Here is a 21583-nt window from a genome sequence, read left to right as displayed (position 1 = left end):
CCTAAAAGGCGTATTTTTTGCGAAAGTGGATGTTGTGTTCAGGAGGCAATTTAGTCTTTTTTGTAAAGTTTCAGTTCAACACTATCAAACCCGTAGGAATACTGTTGATACCTACAGTCGTTAGGAGGCTGATTTACCCAGCTGATTGGGCAAGTTAACATTTATGCAAAAGCTTTAATAATCTTTAACAAATTTATTTTAAACCCGTTGTGCTGCTCTTGTAGGTCCTCTACCAATTCATTTTGTGTCGCCTATCCAAGTAACGTTAATTTAATCAATTATACTGGTTTTCTATCATACTTCGATACTACGCTAGCAAATCCAGACACAGTTAATAAACCAACTACTGTCGCAGTAGAAAGGTTGGAAAAAGTGAGAGCGACCTGGCAGAAAATGAGTGAGTGACTGGGGTTTAAATACTGAAGGGAGTGAATAGGGTAGATAGGTGAGTGTGATTGGGTTGACAAGGTGAATGTGACTAGCAGGTAGAGAATGAACTGATTGGGTGGTGAGAGAGGGAGAAATGACAGGGTAGGACGTACAGCGCTGTGACAAATCCCTTTGTTAAGGTTAATGTGCATTCAGCTGAACTACAATAATGACGCTTTATGGAAATGTTATTTTACACAAAAATAAAGTTATAATGTAATGAGTTTCAGCGACACAAGAAACTGTGTGACTGAGGACTATGCAATGGCCGTTAGTACTATCAAAACTGCTTTCCTCAGTGATTCACTTACATTGGCTTTGGTATGAATGTCGAGTATCACTGTGTCCGTCATGAAACTTACAAACATAGCATTGCAATGTATTGTTCTCATTGGTTTTAAATGTGTGTAAGTCTGTATCAAAAAAAGGTCTAACATAGTTTGATTCAAAATGCTTCCATAGATTCGAAGGTCAGATTGAATGCATATTCGGCCGCTCATACTCAGGGGCTTTCCCTAAACTCTGTTCGTATTTTTTCCAGTTAAGGATTTAAACAAGATATACGCGTAATAAAGAACAGAAGTGATGCACAGTGGTAATGAGAAGACATCGCCTAACAGAATTGTTACAAGTGCTCATAACGTGAAGAATTTCATTTAAAAGTTCTGTGTATTGAAGTTTCTACATCTAATCATACTATTTTAAGGAATGGACATGTCTGCAACAGTCATGGATTTTTAACTGTTAAAAAAGAAAACGGAATACTATGTACAGTAATAACCGAAGAGCATACGTACGTTTTAAATAATGTATCAATGAGAATGTCTCTTTGTAATTTTGTTTATAGATTCAGTGGGAAACAACATGGATCTCAAACAGACAGTATTCATGTTACTGTTTCTAACGGGTAAGTTGTTTGATGTAAACTCCACTGCTAGAATGACTTGTCCATCAATTAGAGCCGACAAATTCCTTTGAAACAGAAGGAGAAAAACTGGAATTTTGGCCAAAATCTAATACAATATTTCTAAAAAAAACTAATATCTACAACTGCTGAAAAATCAACAGGATCGACCACTGCAGCACAAACCACTGCAGGACCTACAACTGTTGCTCCTACAACACCAGCACCTACAACAGCTGCACCCACAACAGCAGCACCCACAACAGCTCCACCTACAACTGCAGCACCCACAACAGCTCCACCTACAACAGCAGCACCAACAACAGCTGCACCTACAACTGCAGCACCCACAACAGCTCCAGCTACAACAGCAGCACCTACAACTGCTGCACCCACAACTGCAGCACCCACAACAGCTCCACCTACAACGGCTGCACCTACAACAGCAGCGCCCACAACAGCTCCACCTACAACTGCAGCCCCTACAACAGCTCCACCTACAACTGCAGCCCCCACAACCGCTCCAGCTACAACTGCAGCACCTACAACAGCAGCACCAACAACAGCTGCACCTACAACTGCAGCACCCACAACAGCTCCAGCTACAACTGCAGCACCTACAACTGCAGCACCCACAACAGCTCCAGCTACAACTGCAGCACCCACAACGGCTGCACCTACAACTGCAGCACCCACAACAGCTGCACCTACAACTGCAGCACCAACAACTGCAGCACCAACAACTGTAGCACCCACAACAGCTGCACCCACAACAGCTGCACCTACAACTACAGCACCTACAACTGCAGCACCTACAACAGCAGCGCCCACAACAGCTCCACCTACAACTGCAGCAACTACATCTGCAGCCCCTACAACAGCAGCGCCCACAACAGCTCCACCTACAACTGCAGCACCTACAACTGCAGCCCCTACAACAGCTGCACCTACAACAGCAGCGCCCACAACAGCTCCACCTACAACTGCAGCAACTACATCTGCAGCCCCTACAACAGCAGCGCCCACAACAGATCCACCTACAACTGCAGCCCCTACAACAGCTGCACCTACAACTGCAGAACCCACAACAGCTCCAGCTACAACTGCAGCACCTACAACTGCAGCACCCACAACGGCTGCACCTACAACTGCAGCACCCACAACAGCTCCAGCTACAATTGCAGCACCTACAACTGCAGCACCCACAACGCCTGCACCCACAACTGCAGCACCCACAACAGCTCCACCTACAACAGCAGCACCAACAACAGCTGCACCTACAACTGCATCACCCACAACAGCTCCAGCTACAACAGCAGCACCTACAACTGCAGCACCCACAACGGCTGCACCAACAACTGCAGCACCCACGGCTGCACCAACAACTGCAGCACCCACAACGGCTGCACCAACAACTGCAGCACCCACAACGGCAGCACCCACAACTGCAGCACCTACAACAGCTGCACCTACAATAGCTGCACCCACAACTGAAGCACCTACAACTGCTGCACCAACAACTGCAGCACCCACAACAGCTGCACCCACAACTGCAGCACCTACAACAGCTACACCTACAACTGCAGCAGCCACAACAGCTGCAGTTACAACTGCAGCACCTACAACTGCCCTACCCACAACTGAAGCACCCACAACTGAAGCACCTACAACTGCAGCACCCACAACAGCTGCACCTACAACTGCAGCACCCACAACAGCTGCACCCACAACAGCTCTACCTACAACTGCAGCACCTACAACAGCAGCACCAACAACAGCTGCACCTACAACTGCAGCACCCACAACAGCTCCAGCTACAACTGCAGCACCTACAACTGCAGCACCCACAACAGCTGCACCCACAACCGCTGCACCTACAACTGCAGGACCAACAACAGCTCCACCTACAACTGCAGCACTCACAACAGCTCCACCTACAACTGCAGCACCCACAACAGCAGGACCCACAACAGCTCCACCTACAACTGCAGCATCTACAACTGCACCACTTACAACAGCTCCAGCTACAACGGCTCCACCTACAACTGCAACACCCACAACAGCTGCACACACAACAGCAGCACCCACAACAGCTGCACCAACAACTGCAGCACCCACAACAGCTTCACCTACAACTGCAGCACCTACAACAGCAGCACCGACAACAGCTCCACCTACAACAGCAGAATCCGCAACAGCTCCACCTACAACAGCTGCACCTACAACTGCAGCACCCACAACAGCAGGACCCACAACAGCTGCACCTACAACTGCAGAACCCACAACAGCTCCAGCTACAATTGCAGCACCTACAACTGCAGCACCCACAACGCCTGCACCAACAACTGCAGCACCCACAACGGCTGCACCAACAACTGCAGCACCCACAACGGCTGCACCAACAACTGCAGCACCCACAACGACTGCACCAACAACAGCTGCACCCACAACTGCAGCACCTACAACAGCTGCACCCACAACAGCTCCAGCTACATCTGCAGCACCCACAACAGCCGCACCTACAACTGCAGCACCCACAACAGCTGCACCCACAATAGCTGCACCTACAACTGCAGCACCTACAACTGCAGCACCTACAACAGCAGCGCCCACAACAGCTCCACCTACAACTGCAGCCCCTACAACAGCTGCACCTACAACTGCAGAACCCACAACAGCTCCAGCTACAACTGCAGCACCTACAACTGCAGCACCCACAACGGCTGCACCTACAACTGCAGCACCTACAACTGCAGCGCCTACAACTGCAGCACCCACAACTGCAGGACCCACAACAGCTCCACCTACAACTGCAGCACCCACAACAGCTCCACCTACAACTGCAGCACCCACAACAGCTCCACCTACAACAGCAGCACCAACAACAGCTGCACCTACAACTGCAGCACCCACAACAGCTCCAGCTACAACAGCTGCAGCTACAACTGCAGCAGCTACAACTGCCCTACCCACAACGGCTGCACCAACAACCGAAGCACCCACAACAGCTGCACCCACAACTGCAGCACCTACAACAGCTGCACCTACAACAGCTGCACTCACAACTGAAGCACCTACAACTGCAGCACCCACAACAGCTGTACCTACAACTGCAGCACCCACAACAGCTGCACCGACAAATGCAGCACCTACAACTGCAGCACCCACAACAGCTGCACCTACAACTGCACCACCTACAACAGCTCCAGCTACAACCACAGCACCTACAACTGCAGCACCCACATTGGCTGCACCTACAACTGCAGCACCCACAACAGCTGCACCTACAACTGCAGCACCTACAACTGCAGCGCCTATAACTGCAGCACCCACAACTGCAGGACCCACAACAGCTCCACCTACAACTTCAGCACCCACAACAGCTCCACCTACAACAGCAGCACCAACAACAGCTGCACCTACAACTGCAGCACCCACAACAGCTCCAGCTACAGCAGCACCCACAACAGCTGCACCCACAACTGCAGCACCTACAACAGCTACACCTACAACTGCAGCACCTACAACTGCCCTACCCACAACTGAAGCACCCACAACAGCTGCACCCACAACTGCAGCACCTACAACAGCTGCACCTACAACAGCTGCACTCACAACTGAAGCACCTACAACTGCAGCACCCACAACAGCTGCACCTACAACTGCAGCACCCACAACAGCTGCACCTACAACTGCAGCACCCACAACAGCTGTACCTACAACTGCAGCACCCACAACAGCTGCACCGACAACTGCAGCACCTACAACTGCAGCACCCACAACAGCTGCACCTACAACTGCACCACCTACAACAGCTCCAGCTACAACCACAGCACCTACAACTGCAGCACCCACAACAGCTGCACCAACAACTGCAGCACCCACAACAGCTTCACCTACAACTGCAGCACCTACAACAGCAGCACAGACAACAGCTCCACCTACAACAGCAGAATCCGCAACAGCTCCACCTACAACAGCTGCACCTACAAGTGCAGCACCCACAACAGCTGCACCTACAACTGCAGCACCCACAACAGCTCCAGCTACAATTTCAGCACCTACAACTGCAGCACCCACAACGGCTGCACCAACAACCGCAGCACCCACAACGGCTGCACCAACAACTGCAGCACCCACAACGGCTGCACCAACAACTGCAGCACCCACAACGGCTGCACCCACAACTGCAGCACCTACAACAGCTGCACCCACAACTGAAGCACCTACAACGGCTGCACCAACAACTGCATCACCCACAACAGCTGCACCCACAACTGCAGCACCTACAACAGCTGCACCTACAACTGCAGCACCCACAACAGCTGCAGCTACAACTGCAGCACCTACAACTGCCCTACCCACAACGGCTGCACCAACAACTGCAGCACCCACAACAGCTGCACCCACAACTGCAGCACCTACAACAGCTGCACCTACAACAGCTGCACCCACAACTGAAGCACCTACAACTGCAGCACCCACAACAGCTGCACCTACAACTGCAGCACCCACAACAGCTGCACCTACAACTGCAGCACCCACAACAGCTGCACCCACAACAGCTCTACCTACAACTGCAGCACCTACAACAGCTGCACCTACAACTGCAGCACCCACAACAGCTGCAGCTACAACTGCAGCACCTACAACTGTCCTACCCACAACGGCTGCACCAACAACTGCAGCACCCACAACAGCTGCACCCGCAACTGCAGCACCTACAACAGCTGCACCTACAACAGCTGCACTCACAACTGAAGCACCTACAACTGCAGCACCCACAACAGCTGCACCTACAACTGCAGCACCCACAACAGCTGTACCTACAACTGCAGCACCCACAACAGCTGCACCGACAACTGCAGCACCTACAACTGCAGCACCCACAACAGCTGCACCTACAACTGCACCACCTAAAACAGCTCCAGCTACAACCACACCACCTACAACTGCAGCACCCACAACAGCTGCACCTACAACTGCAGGACCCACAACAGCTGCACCAACAACTGCAGCACCCACAACAGCTTCACCTACAACTGCAGCACCTACAACAGCAGCACCGACAACAGCTTCACCTACAACAGCAGAATCCGCAACAGCTCCACCTACAACAGCTGCAGCTACATCTGCAGCAGCTACAACTGCCCTACCCACAACGGCTGCACCAACAACTGAAGCACCCACAACAGCTGCACCCACAACTGCAGTACCTACAACAGCTGCACCTACAACAGCTGCACTCACAACTGAAGCACCTACAACTGCAGCACCCACAACAGCTGCACCTACAACTGCAGCACCCACAACAGCTGCACCTACAACTGCAGCACCCACAACAGCTGTACCTACAACTGCAGCACCCACAACAGCTGCACCGACAACTGCAGCACCTACAACTGCAGCACCCACAACGGCTGCACCTACAACTGCAGCACCCACAACAGCTGCACCTACAACTGCAGCACCTACAACTGCAGCGCCTACAACTGCAGCACCCACAACTGCAGGACCCACAACAGCTCCACCTACAACTTCAGCACCCACAACAGCTCCACCTACAACAGCAGCACCAACAACTGCTGGACCCACAACAGCTCCAGCTACAACAGCAGCACCTACAACTGCTGCACCCACAACTGCAGCACCTACAACGACTGCACCCACAACTGAAGCACCTAGAACAGCTGCACCTACAACTGCAGCACCCACAACAGCTGCAGCTACAACTGCAGCACCTACAACTGCCCTACCCACAACGGCTGCACCAACAACTGAAGCACCCACAACAGCTGCACCCACAACTGCAGCACCTACAACAGCTGCACCTACAACAGCTGCACTCACAACTGAAGCACCTACAACTGCAGCACCCACAACAGCTGCACCTACAACTGCAGCACCCACAACAGCTGTACCTACAACTGCAGCACCCACAACAGCTGCACCGACAACTGCAGCACCTACAACTGCAGCACCCACAACAGCTGCACCTACAACAGCACCACCTACAACAGCTCCAGCTACAACCACAGCACCTACAGCTGCAGCACCCACAACAGCTGCACCAACAACTGCAGCACCCACAACAGCTTCACCTACAACTGCAGCACCTACAACAGCAGCACCGACAACAGCTCCACCTACAACAGCAGAATCCGCAACAGCTCCACCTACAACAGCTGCACCTACAAGTGCAGCACCCACAACAGCAGGACCCACAACAGCTGCACCTACAACTGCAGCACCCACAACAGCTCCAGCTACAATTGCAGCACCTACAACTGTAGCACCCACAACGGCTGCACCAACAACTGCAGCACCCACAACGGCTGCACCAACAACTGCAGAACCCACAACGGCTGCACCCACAACTGCAGCACCTACAACAGCTGCACCCACAACTGAAGCACCTACAACGGCTGCACCAACAACTGCATCACCCACAACAGCTGCACCCACAACTGCAGCACCTACAACAGCTGCACCTACAACTGCAGCACCCACAACAGCTGCAGCTACAACTGCAGCACCTACAACTGCCCTACCCACAACGGCTGCACCAACAACTGCAGCACCCACAACAGCTGCACCCACAACTGCAGCACCTACAACAGCTGCACCTACAAAAGCTGCACCCACAACTGAAGCACCTACAACTGCAGCACCCACAACAGCTGCACCTACAACTGCAGCACCCACAACAGCTGCACCTACAACTGCAGAACCCACAACAGCTGCACCCACAACAGCTCTACCTACAACTGCAGCACCTACAACAGCTGCACCTACAACTGCAGCACCCACAACAGCTGCAGCTACAACTGCAGCACCTACAACTGCCCTACCCACAACGGCTGCACCAACAACTGCAGCACCCACAACAGCTGCACCCACAACTGCAGCACCTACAACAGCTGCACCTACAACAGCTGCACTCACAACTGAAGCACCTACAACTGCAGCACCCACAACAGCTGCACCTACAACTGCAGCACCCACAACAGCTGCACCTACAACTGCAGCACCCACAACAGCTGTACCTACAACTGCAGCACCCACAACAGCTGCACCGACAACTGCAGCACCTACAACTGCAGCACCCACAACAGCTGCACCTACAACTGCACCACCTACAACAGCTCCAGCTACAACCACAGCACCTACAACTGCAGCACCCACAGCAGCTGCACCTACAACTGCAGCACCCACAACTGCAGCGCCTACAACTGCAGCACCCACAACTGCAGGACCCACAACAGCTCCACCTACAACTTCAGCACCCACAACAGCTCCACCTACAACAGCAGCACCAACAACTGCAGCACCCACAACAGCTGCAACTACAACTACAGCACCAACAACAGCTCCGGCTACAACTGCAGCACCTACAACTGCAGCACCCACAACAGCTCCACCTACAACTGCAGCACCTACAACTGCAGCACCCACAACTGCAGCACCCACATCGGCTGCACCTACAACTGCAGCACCCACAACAGCAGCACCAACAACAGCTGCACCTACAACTGCAGCACCTACAACTGCTGCACCCACAACTGCAGCACCCACAACAGCTCCACCTACAACTGCAGCACCTACAACTGCAGCACCCACAACAGCTCCAGCTACAACTGCAGCACCTACAACTGCAGCACCCACAACAGCTGCACCAACAACAGCTACTCCTACAACTGCAGCACCCACAACAGCTCCAGCTACAACTGCAGCACCCACAACAGCTCCAGCTACAACTGCAGCACCTACAACTGCAGCACCCACAACGGCTGCACCTACAACTGCAGCACCCACAACAGCTGCACCGACAACTGCAGCACCCACAACAGCTCCAGCTACAACTGCAGCACCTACAACTGCTGCATCCACAAAGGCTGCACCTATAACTGCAGCACCCACAACAGCTGCACCTACAACCGCAGCACCAACAACGGCTGCACCTATAACTGCAGAACCCACAACAGCTGCACCTACAACAGCAGCACCAACAACAGCTGCACCTACAACTGCAGCACCCACAACAGCTCCAGCTACAACTGCAGCACCTACAACTGCAGCACCCACAACGGCTGCACCTACAACTGCAGCACCCACAACGGCTGCACCTACAACTGCAGCACCCACAACAGCTGCACCGACAACTGCAGCACCCACAACAGCTCCAGCTACAACTGCAGCACCTACAACTGCAGCACCCACAACGGCTGCACCTATAACTGCAGCACCCACAACAGCTGCACCTACAACTGCAGCACCCACAACAGCTGCACCGACAACTGCAGCACCCACAACAGCTCCAGCTACAACTGCAGCACCTACAACTGCAGCACCCACAACAGCTCCACCTACAACTGCAGCACCCACAACAGCTCCACCTACAACTGCAGCACCCACAACAGCTCCACCTACAACAGCAGCACCAACAACAGCTGCACCTACAACTGCAGCACCCACAACAGCTCCAGCTACAACAGCTGCAGCTACAACTGCAGCAGCTACAACTGCCCTACCCACAACGGCTGCACCAACAACCGAAGCACCCACAACAGCTGCACCCACAACTGCAGCACCTACAACAGCTGCACCTACAACAGCTGCACTCACAACTGAAGCACCTACAACTGCAGCACCCACAACAGCTCCACCTACAACTGCAGCACCCACAACAGCTCCACCTACAACAGCAGCACCAACAACAGCTGCACCTACAACTGCAGCACCCACAATAGCTCCAGCTACAACAGCAGCACCTACAACTGCAGCACCCACAACAGCTCCAGCTACAACTGCAGCACCTACAACTGCAGCACCCACAACAGCTGCACCAACAACAGCTACTCCTACAACTGCAGCATACACAACAGCTGAACCTACAACTGCATCACCAACAACAGCTCCAGCTACAACTGCAGCACCTACAACTGCAGCACCCACAACAGCTGCACCTACAACTACAGCACCAACAACAGCTCCGGCTACAACTGCAGCACCTACAACTGCAGCACCCACAACAGCTCCACCTACAACTGCAGCACCTACAACTGCAGCACCCACAACTGCAGCACCCACATCGGCTGCACCTACAACTGCAGCACCCACAACAGCAGCACCAACAACAGCTGCACCTACAACTGCAGCACCTACAACTGCTGCACCCACAACTGCAGCACCCACAACAGCTCCACCTACAACTGCAGCACCTACAACTGCAGCACCCACAACAGCTCCAGCTACAACTGCAGCACCTACAACTGCAGCACCCACAACAGCTGCACCAACAACAGCTACTCCTACAACTGCAGCACACACAACAGCTGAACCTACAACTGCACCACCTACAACAGCTCCAGCTACAACCACAGCACCTACAACTGCAGCACCCACAACAGCTGCACCTACAACTGCAGCACCTACAACTGCAGCGCCTACAACTGCAGCACCCACAACTGCAGGACCCACAACAGCTCCACCTACAACTTCAGCACCCACAACAGCTCCACCTACAACAGCAGCACCAACAACTGCTGCACCCACAACAGCTCCAGCTACAACAGCAGCACCTACAACTGCTGCACCCACAACTGCAGCACCTACAACGACTGCACCCACAACTGAAGCACCTAGAACAGCTGCACCTACAACTGCAGCACCCACAACAGCTGCAGCTACAACTGCAGCACCTACAACTGCCCTACCCACAACGGCTGCACCAACAACTGAAGCACCCACAACAGCTGCACCCACAACTGCAGCACCTACAACAGCTGCACCTACAACAGCTGCACTCACAACTGAAGCACCTACAACTGCAGCACCCACAACAGCTGCACCTACAACTGCAGCACCCACAACAGCTGTACCTACAACTGCAGCACCCACAACAGCTGCACCGACAACTGCAGCACCTACAACTGCAGCACCCACAACAGCTGCACCTACAACAGCACCACCTACAACAGCTCCAGCTACAACCACAGCACCTACAGCTGCAGCACCCACAACAGCTGCACCAACAACTGCAGCACCCACAACAGCTTCACCTACAACTGCAGCACCTACAACAGCAGCACCGACAACAGCTCCACCTACAACAGCAGAATCCGCAACAGCTCCACCTACAACAGCTGCACCTACAAGTGCAGCACCCACAACAGCAGGACCCACAACAGCTGCACCTACAACTGCAGCACCCACAACAGCTCCAGCTACAATTGCAGCACCTACAACTGCAGCACCCACAACGGCTGCACCAACAACTGCAGCACCCACAACGGCTGCACCAACAACTGCAGAACCCACAACGGCTGCACCCACAACTGCAGCACCTACAACAGCTGCACCCACAACTGAAGCACCTACAACGGCTGCACCAACAACTGCATCACCCACAACAGCTGCACCCACAACTGCAGCACCTACAACAGCTGCACCTACAACTGCAGCACCCACAACAGCTGCAGCTACAACTGCAGCACCTACAACTGCCCTACCCACAACGGCTGCACCAACAACTGCAGCACCCACAACAGCTGCACCCACAACTGCAGCACCTACAACAGCTGCACCTACAACAGCTGCACCCACAACTGAAGCACCTACAACTGCAGCACCCACAACAGCTGCACCTACAACTGCAGCACCCACAACAGCTGCACCTACAACTGCAGAACCCACAACAGCTGCACCCACAACAGCTCTACCTACAACTGCAGCACCTACAACAGCTGCACCTACAACTGCAGCACCCACAACAGCTGCAGCTACAACTGCAGCACCTACAACTGCCCTACCCACAACGGCTGCACCAACAACTGCAGCACCCACAACAGCTGCACCCACAACTGCAGCACCTACAACAGCTGCACTCACAACTGAAGCACCTACAACTGCAGCACCCACAACAGCTGCACCTACAACTGCAGCACCCACAACAGCTGCACCTACAACTGCAGCACCCACAACAGCTGTACCTACAACTGCAGCACCCACAACAGCTGCACCGCCAACTGCAGCACCTACAACTGCAGCACCCACAACAGCTGCACCTACAACTGCACCACCTACAACAGCTCCAGCTACAACCACAGCACCTACAACTGCAGCACCCACAGCAGCTGCACCTACAACTGCAGCACCCACAACAGCTGCACCAACAACTGCAGCACCCACAACAGCTTCACCTACAACAGCAGCACCTACAACAGCAGCACCGACAACAGCTCCGCCTACAACAGCAGAATCCGCAACAGCTCCACCTACAACAGCTGCACCTACAAGTGCAGCACCCACAACAGCAGGACCCACAACAGCTGCACCTACAACTGCAGCACCCACAACAGCTCCAGCTACAATTGCAGCACCTACAACTGCAGCACCCACAACGGCTGCACCAACAACTGCAGCACCCACGGCTGCACCAACAACTGCAGCACCCACAACGGCTGCACCAACAACTGCAGCACCCACAACGGCTGCACCCACAACTGCAGCACCTACAACAGCTTCACCCACAACTGAAGCACCTACAATGGCTGCACCAACAACTGCAGCACCCACAACAGCTGCACCCACAACTGCAGCACCTACAACAGCTGCACCTACAACTGCTGCACCCACAACAGCTGCAGCTACAACTGCAGCACCTACAACTGCCCTACCCACAACGGCTGCACCAACAACTGCAGCACCCACAACAGCTGCACCCACAACTGAAGCACCTACAACTGCAGCACCCACAACAGCTGCACCTACAACTGCAGCACCCACAACAGCTGCACCCACAACAGCTCTACCTACAACTGCAGCACCTACAACAGCAGCACCAACAACAGCTGCACCTACAACTGCAGCACCCACAACAGCTCCAGCTACAACTGCAGCACCTACAACTGCAGCACCCACAGCAGCTGCACCCACAACAGCTCCACCTACAACAGCAGGACCCACAACAGCACCACCTACAACCGCACCACCTACAACTGCAGCACCTACAACAGCAGCACCTACAACTGCAGCACCCACAACAGCTCCAGCTACAACTGCAGCACCCACAACAGCTCCAGCTACAACTGCAGCACCAACAACAGCAGCACCTACAATAGCCACAACTACAGCGACACTTGGAACAGCAGGCGTTACCTTCCGGTCCCTTCAAGACACATTTACTCCTGAGTTGACGAATAAATTATCACAATCTTTTAAAGATCGAAGTAGACTGATAACAGTACAGGTACATATGACCCTTTTATTATTTAAATCATAAAGCTTAAGCGCCTAATCCAAGGAATGAACACATACTTTATATTTCTACTCGCCGACACAGTTAAATGTTGGAAGGCAAACTTAAACGTGTTGAAATGGACAATGTGGTTACAGCATCAACTGGTGATGTTTCAGTTTGAAACAATAACAGGATTTGCAAATCAGTAGCTCACATTATTGCAGACTCACTAGCTAGTTTGAAAACGACATAGGCTTGACATACTGTATGAACACTGTTATGGCAAGTCAGTCATTCTGATATAAGAACAGGCTCATTAAGAGGAAAATATAACAAGCAGAATCATAGTTTCAGGTCTATCCAAAACTCATGAAAACATAGTTCTCCTTGTGTCAGTCCATTTCTACTGGTAGATCTCTGCAAACCTATACACTAGCCCTCTGAATACAACATAATTTCTTTTTTTTCAGCTTGATCCTTTTTTCATGAAGACATTTCCTTCGTATAGGTCCATGACAGTGAATTCCTTCAGGTATTGTTGAGAGATACACTGTATTTAGTAATAGTGGCTCAAATCTAGTACTTCATATTATTTTGTTTCCTTTCTCCCTCCACAGTCCAGGATCAATCATCAACGACATTACGCTTTTCTTTAACAAGACATTTGTTCCTCAAAGCGTTGAAATTAAAAATACGTTGACCGAAGCAGCTACTAACGTCACCGGCTTCGACATTGAACTCTCTTCAATCATTGTGAACGCAATATGTAAGCAGTCATGATTGGTTCTTGATCAAAAATGTCTACATTGTCATAAGTATGTTCGTCAAACTAATGGTTTGTTTTACTACAACACCAACAGCAGCTGCAAATACGACCGCAGCACCACCAACAGCGCCTACAGTGGTAGGTGTAACTGCAACAACAACAACAACAGCTGCTCCTATAACTAAAGCGCCTACAGTGGTAGGTGTAACTGCAACAACAACAACAACAGCTGTTCCTATAACTAAAGCGCCTACAGTGGTAGGTGTAACTGCAACAACAACAACAACAACAGCTGCTCCTACAACTAAAGCACCTACAGTAGTATCTGTCACTGCAACAACAACAGCTGCTCCTACAACTAAAGCACCTACAGTGGTAGCCGTAACTGCAACAACAACAGCTGCATCATCAGCAGGTCCAAGTGGAGTAAGCTGGAAGATCAGTCTCACCACCGCATCCTGCCTGTTAGTGTTGCCCTGGCTAATGTAAACCCAACAATCATCCGTGCTGATTTCCATTTGAATTTACACAAAAAATGAATCCCAATTCTGGAAAATATTTTATTTTCCAGTAAAAGCTTTTTGTACAGCTTTGGATTTAATATAAAAAATTAAGTATTTGCAATCAGTGGGAACATTGATAACAGGTATGATATTAAGTGTGTCGGTATCACTAAACCTTTTTCAGTGTGTCTGATTAAATGATAGCGATGAATGATGCCAACTTTAATCATGTCCATTCAATCATCACAATACTAATAAGATAAACATCAAAACCATAAACCCTCGTATATATGATGATTGTACAATTAATGTCAAAAGGACTTTTGGTTCTACAAGCCCTGAGTTTAATATAATTTGATACACTAATGCTATCTTATTTGGGCTATATAAGTAAAACTAGCCACATCAGAAAGTAAAACCAACAAATTCCTTTCACCATTGTTTGAGTGAAATTATATATCTAAGGTAATGCTATACTTGTGTCAAAATAATGTAGTTTCAATTTATTGGGCAAGTGTACATTCATGAAAAAGCTTCAATAATCTTTAACAAATTTATTTTAAACCTGTTCATCGATTAATCCATTTTGTGTCGCTTATGCAGGTAACGTTTATTTATTTAACCAAGAAGTGTTGCATTAAAAAAGTTGGGAAAAGTGTTACATTGAATATGTTGAACCCAGTAAGAACTATGAACAGCTGCAGTTTACTTTATTTTCTTTATTACAAAAACATGGTACAATAAGTCATTGCTAAGTTCATTTTACTGACCAAATGAAATGTAGTCAGAACAGATTTCTTACTTCACATTTCATCTAAAATGATGGCACCAAGTGATAGTTTTAGTATCCAAAGGTAATAGAACCCTTTGTAGCCTCTTTTTTGGCCTCTACTCCAAAAATGGCACATCCATGATAAAAAGTTTAATAACTCTGGAAGGACTATTTGTACAATGTATGTTTGCGGGAAAAACGGGGAACCCCTGTAAGTGCTGTAATGTGTAACAATCAGTTTATATGTTACTGTTGAAAATATATATCAATATTTTGGTTCTGGTTATTAATATTTATTTAATTATTTACTTTAAATAAACACAGGTGGAAGTCCAATGTGTTTCCTGTGACTATTTCACAGACAACCGTGGGACTATCTAATTCCTTTTTTTAATTGTTCATTGGAATGAATATGTGTTTTAGGAAATGTTTTTGCATTTGTTTTATTTGTCAGACCTAAAATTACAGCCTGGTAATGAAAGACCTTCTTCGCCCTATTGTTATTATCAAAGAATGGAGCAAGAACACATTAGTAGGGCTACAACTTATCAAAGTTGGCCATCTTCCCACTCCATTACAACAAACTGAAGATCTATGTTCATTTGTTTGTCATTCCAAAGGGACGTCTTTTGACATTAACATGATGGAAATGGAAAAAAATGCAGAACAGAAGTAGGTTTGGAGTGTGCATTTATGAGCCAAGAAACTGACTTTCAATTCAACATTCTTCATTTGTCAGGTGGATGGTTTGTAGTAGAATTAAAAGACAATGAAATCGTAAAAAACATCAGCAGTAGATAGAAAGGGAAAATGTGTTACTTTTCCTCATATCTTTTCATTTGAAGTAAGTACATGCATTGATATGTAAAGGGATAGTTCCTTGTCTATTTTTAAGAAGCAGCATTACAGTTAAAATCATAAATAAGAGTAATTTATTCAATATATTTTTTCAGTTTGTTGATAATTGGATGAGAAGGAAGCTTAATCCTTTACTTTTGAATTTCATTAAGCGCCATCAGACTTGAACCAATCACTGTAAGTTAGCTTCTTACCGCTATCTAAAGCCTCATACGAATAGTCCAGAAAAATTAAGTACTGAAAAATTATGATATAGCAACAATTACACTGTACTCTTCCTACATTGTAACTCAATATTTTGGCTAATATGTTCAATAAATCATGTCATTAAAGTACATTGTGTAGTGGTTTGAAAGAAATATATTAAATATGGTAGAACCCTAAAGAAGACCTGCATGATCTTGATAATGTACTGTAATTACTTGTTTTTATCAAAACTATGTACTTCAATGGTAAAATTAAATAAAAAATAGTCATTTAAGGCTGTTCATGCTCCATTACTGCATCACCAGTATTTTTGTAAATCTATGATCTACCGTGATACTGAAAAAACTTCTAACATTGCCACAGGTGGAATGCGCCAGCATTTGACAGAACAAGAAAAGTGAGGGTGCTGAGCAATGGAACTGAAAGTTCATTGTACATTAGGGCCAAAACTTCATAATCTTCAACAAATGCATTTTATACCGGTTCATCAAAATCTATCGCTGTGTCCGTCATGATGAAACTTCTATCTCTGTTCCAAAGTATGAATATTAGTAGGGCTACAACTGCAGCACCCGCACCCACTTTAATAGTAGGAATATTTGGCCAATGTATTGCCTATAATTGCTTTTAAATTTGTGTAGGTCCTTGTGAAAATAAGGTCCAATACAGTTTGTGATTTGCTTAACCCTTTTCTAGTTGGAAAAGATAAACAAAATGCTTCACTGCATTCGAAGGTCGGATTGAATCCATGTTTGCCTGCTCAAACTCAGCCGCTTTCCCCAAACTTTGTTTGTATTTTAAACAAGATATACGTGTATTAAAGAGCTGCATTTATGGACAGTGGTAAGTAGAAGACATTGCCTAACAAAATTGTTACAAGTGCTCATAACGTGAAGAATTTAATTTAAAATTTCGGTGTATTGAAGTTTCTACATCTAATTATACTCTTTAAGGAAGACGGTCATGGATTTTTAAATGTTAAAAAAAAAAACGGAAGACTATGTACAGTAATAACCGAAGAGCATACGTTTTAAATAATGTATCAATGGGAATGTCTCTTTGTAATTTTGTTTATAGATTCAGTGGGAAACAACATGGATCTCAAACGGACAGTATACATGTTACGGGTAAGATGTTTGATGTAAAATCCTCTGGTGGAAATAATTCTCCATCAATTACAGCGGACAAATTGATTTGAAACAGAAGAAAGATGGCGTTTTGGCAAAAATCTAATATTTCCAGGAATATGTCTGCAGGACCTACAAAAGCAGCAGCAACAACAACTGCTAAAGCTACAACTGCTGTACCTACAACTGCAGCACCAACCACTGGGGCACCTACAACTGCAGAACCTACCACTGCAGAACCTACAACTGCAGCATCTACAACTGCATTGCCTACTACTGCAGGACCTACAACAGCAGCACCAACCAATGTGGCACCTACAACTGCATATCCAACCACTGTGGCACCTACAACTGCGTTGCCAACGACTGCAGGACCTGAAACAGCAGCACCGACCACTGTGGCAGGAACAACTGATTTAACAACCACTGAAGGACCTAAAACAGCACAGACAACTGCAGAACCTAAATCTGCAGTACATACAACTGCCTTGCCAACCACTGCAGGACCTACAACAGCAGCACAAACCACTGTAGCACCTACCACTGCAGCAGCTACAACTACAGAGCCTAAAACTGCCTTGCCTACTACTGCAGGACCTACAACAGCATTGCCAACCACTAGAGGATCAACAACAGCCGTACTAACCACTGTGGCACCTACAACTGCAGAAACGACCATTGCAGGAGCAACAACTGCCTTTCCAACTACTACAGGACCTGCAACAGCAGCACCAATCACTGTGGCGCCTACAACTGCAGCACCTACCACTGCAGCAGTAACAACTGTCGAACCCAAAACTGCCTTGCCTTCTACTGCAGGATCTACAACCGCATTGCCAACAACTACAGGACCTACAACAGCCGTACCAACCACTGTGCCACCAGCAACTGCAGCACCTATTACTGCAGCAGTAACAACTTCCTTGCCAACCACTGCAGGACCTACAACAGCAGCAGGACCTACAACAGCAGCACCTACCACTGTGGCACCTACACCTGCATTGCCAACAACTGCAGGACCTACAACAGCAGCGCAAGCCACGGTGGAACCTACCACTGAAGCACCTTCCACTGTAGCAGCTACAACTGTAACAGCAACAGCAACCACTGCCTTGCCAAACACTGCAGGACCTATAACTGCAGCATCTACCACTGAAACAGTTACCACTGCAGCACCTACAACTGCATTGCCTACGACTTTAGGACCTACAGTACAACAGCAGGGCCAACACTGAGGCACCTACCACTGAAACACCTACCATTGCAGCAGCTACAACTACCTTTCCAAACACTGCAGGACCTACAAGAGCAGGATTAACCACTGTGGCACCTACAACTGCGGCACCTACAACTGCAGCACCTACAACTCCCTTGCCAACCACTGCAGGACATACGACAGCAGCACCAACCACTTTGGCACTACCAACTGCAGAATTTACCGCTGCAGAACCTACAACTGTCTTGCCTGCTACTGCAGGACCTACAACAGCAGCACCAACCACTTTGGCACCTACCACTGAAGCACCTACCACTGCCGCAGCTACAACTGCAGCAGCAACAACTGCATTGCCAACAACTGTAGGACCTACAACAGCAGCACAAACCACCATAGCACTTGCAACTGCTTTGCCAACTACTGCAGCACCAACCACTGCAGAAGCTACAACTGCTGCACCTACAACTACCTTGCCAAAAACCGCAGGATCTACAACAGCAGCACCAACCACTGTGGCACCTACCACTAATGCAGCAACTGCTACTGAAGCACCAAGAGTTGTCTTTCTCTTAGCAACCTTGCAACAACCATTCGTAGAAGAACTCAATAATCGAAACAGCCAGGAATTGAGTTAAAAGTTCTTACTGTGGTTAGTACTTCACTCACATAAAATGGTTTTATGTCAGTTTTTTATTAAATTTAGGACATTACTGTATTCATAGTTTGTTCACGTTCTGCATTTTCTTTATTTCTACAGTTTGATTTTATCTACGGAACAAGATTTGATTTCATTTTTCTCCACACTTATGTGATCATTTTTAGGTCATATTTCAAATGTTCAGAGTCCTACTGTATTTATTTACGATATTTTGAATTAGTGATTACATAAAAAATGAAATACCACAACCATGCAGCTGTTGGTTCTGTTAACATTATTTGATTGACATTTTCTTTCACAATGTAGTCCACGTGCAGCGTTGACACGAATGTCTACAACCGAAGTAAAGGTTGGCATTGAGTTCAATCAGCTTCTGTCACTGTATTTTGTAAGTATATTGGCCTCCGGTTAATCGTAATGGTTTGGAAGACAAAGAAATACACCCCATGTCACTAACAGTCTGTGAGTTGGTTTGTGTGCTTTCCTGATCCCTCTTTGGCAAATCGCTTGTTTGACAAACAACACACAATCTAAATATAAATATCATGATGTCTGCATTGGCATTAGTAAGGCTACTTAGACTGTGATTTACCAAAGTGATATCCATCTTGTAATATGTGGGTTTGATCAAGAGAACACCCTCTGGCTATCGTCATTCATTGACTCCACCTTTATTTGTTTTTTACAGAAATTAACATTACATCAAATGTTCTCCAACAGACTGCTTCAGCTCCGCTGTCACAAGGACCGATACAGGAGATCATTCCTGCCCAGTGCAATAACACTTTACAATAAATCATCTCTGGCCAAATAATGACAATAACAACCCTGTACTGCTGTAATGTTGCTGCTCTTCCTCTTCCTCTTCTCCTTTTACAAATTATTATCATTGTCTCTTTTTGAAGGTTATTCTTTTGTTTTAGTTTATTTATTTTTTTTTTTATTATATTGTATATAATGTGTATCTTTTAATTCTATTTTCTTCCCTGTACATGCTGCTAGGACACCAAAATTTACCTCCTGAGGGATCAATAAAGCATCTATCTATCTATCTAACTCCATTGTTGTGGATGGTTCACGTAAGACATATTAAATGATGTCTCGCAAATCTTTTTTAGATTTTATGTTTTTTATTTCTTACAACTTCTGTCACTGTAATTTGTAAGTATATAGGTAAGAATTATGTATTTTAATGGTTTTGAACTACACCACATGCCACTAATAAGTAATCTGCCAGAGTCTGTGAGTTGGTTTGTGTACTTTCCTGATCCCTCTCAAAGAACACACAATCTAAATATAAATATAATGATCATCATCAGATGTTGTAATGTTTGGGTTTAATCAAGAGAAAGCTCTCTGGCTATCATTATTCATTTACTCCATCTTTATTTGTTTTTTTACAGAAAGAAACGTTACATCATATTATACAACTGCACCCTCAACTTTGAATACTGCAGCACCCACAACAGCTGCACCCGTAACATCTCAGGCGGTCACAACAAGGCGATTGACTTTCAGATCTGCTGGAGAGACATTTACTTCAGACTTGCTGAATCCATCTGCTTCAAAGAAGAGCCTCATTGATCACGTCAACAGTACGTAACGGATGATACGTTGTTTTTGTCAAATTAGAGGAAAAAAGGTACATTTTATTCAAGATACTGAAACTATTTACAATAAATCATGTTTTCATGCATTGAGAATAGGACAGATAAACAATCCGGTATTTGTTGAAAGAATGGTTATAGTGCTATAACTTGCTTTCATGGTTTGAAAAAAAAAAAAAGGAAAATGCACAGCTTAAGAAAAAACAACCAAATTAAATCACAATTTGCTTGTATTTCCGCAGCTCAAGCTGTTCAACCTGAGAGCATTTCCTACGTTCCGCTCCTTAACAGTGAC

The 21583-nt window shown here is 47.8% G+C and overlaps 1 protein-coding gene and 1 long non-coding RNA gene across 2 annotated transcripts in view; one reads left to right on the top strand and one right to left on the bottom strand.

Moving 5' to 3' along the window:
- The first annotated feature begins 523 nt into the window (after nt 1-523).
- On the top strand, nt 524-2896 carry LOC120813380 (uncharacterized). The gene is made up of 3 exons (XM_078107434.1): nt 524-531; nt 1277-1336; nt 1498-2896. The coding sequence occupies exons 1-3, from the start codon at nt 524-526 to the stop codon at nt 2825-2827; spliced, it is 1398 nt and encodes a 465-aa protein (XP_077963560.1). The 3' UTR covers nt 2828-2896.
- Nucleotides 2897-21050: 18154 nt separating this feature from the next.
- The window catches only part of LOC144410405 (uncharacterized), a 3753-nt gene continuing 3220 nt past the window's right edge, over nt 21051-21583 (bottom strand). The window contains exon 2 of the long non-coding RNA XR_013468443.1: nt 21051-21583. This exon is cut by the window's right edge and continues 1759 nt beyond it. This is a non-coding gene — a long non-coding RNA (uncharacterized LOC144410405).

Source organism: Gasterosteus aculeatus, chromosome 7 (genome assembly GCF_964276395.1).
Source record: "Gasterosteus aculeatus chromosome 7, fGasAcu3.hap1.1, whole genome shotgun sequence".
NCBI lineage: Eukaryota > Metazoa > Chordata > Actinopteri > Perciformes > Gasterosteidae > Gasterosteus > Gasterosteus aculeatus.
The sequence above is the reverse complement of the archived record's forward strand: the minus strand, read 5'-3'. Positions and strand labels throughout refer to the sequence as shown.

Excerpts from the sequence above, each read along its gene's own strand:
- LOC120813380 (XM_078107434.1), top strand. Across the intron at positions 1,337-1,497 it reads CATGTTACTGTTTCTAACGG|GATCGACCACTGCAGCACAA; the intron begins GTAAGTTGTTTG and ends AAAAATCAACAG.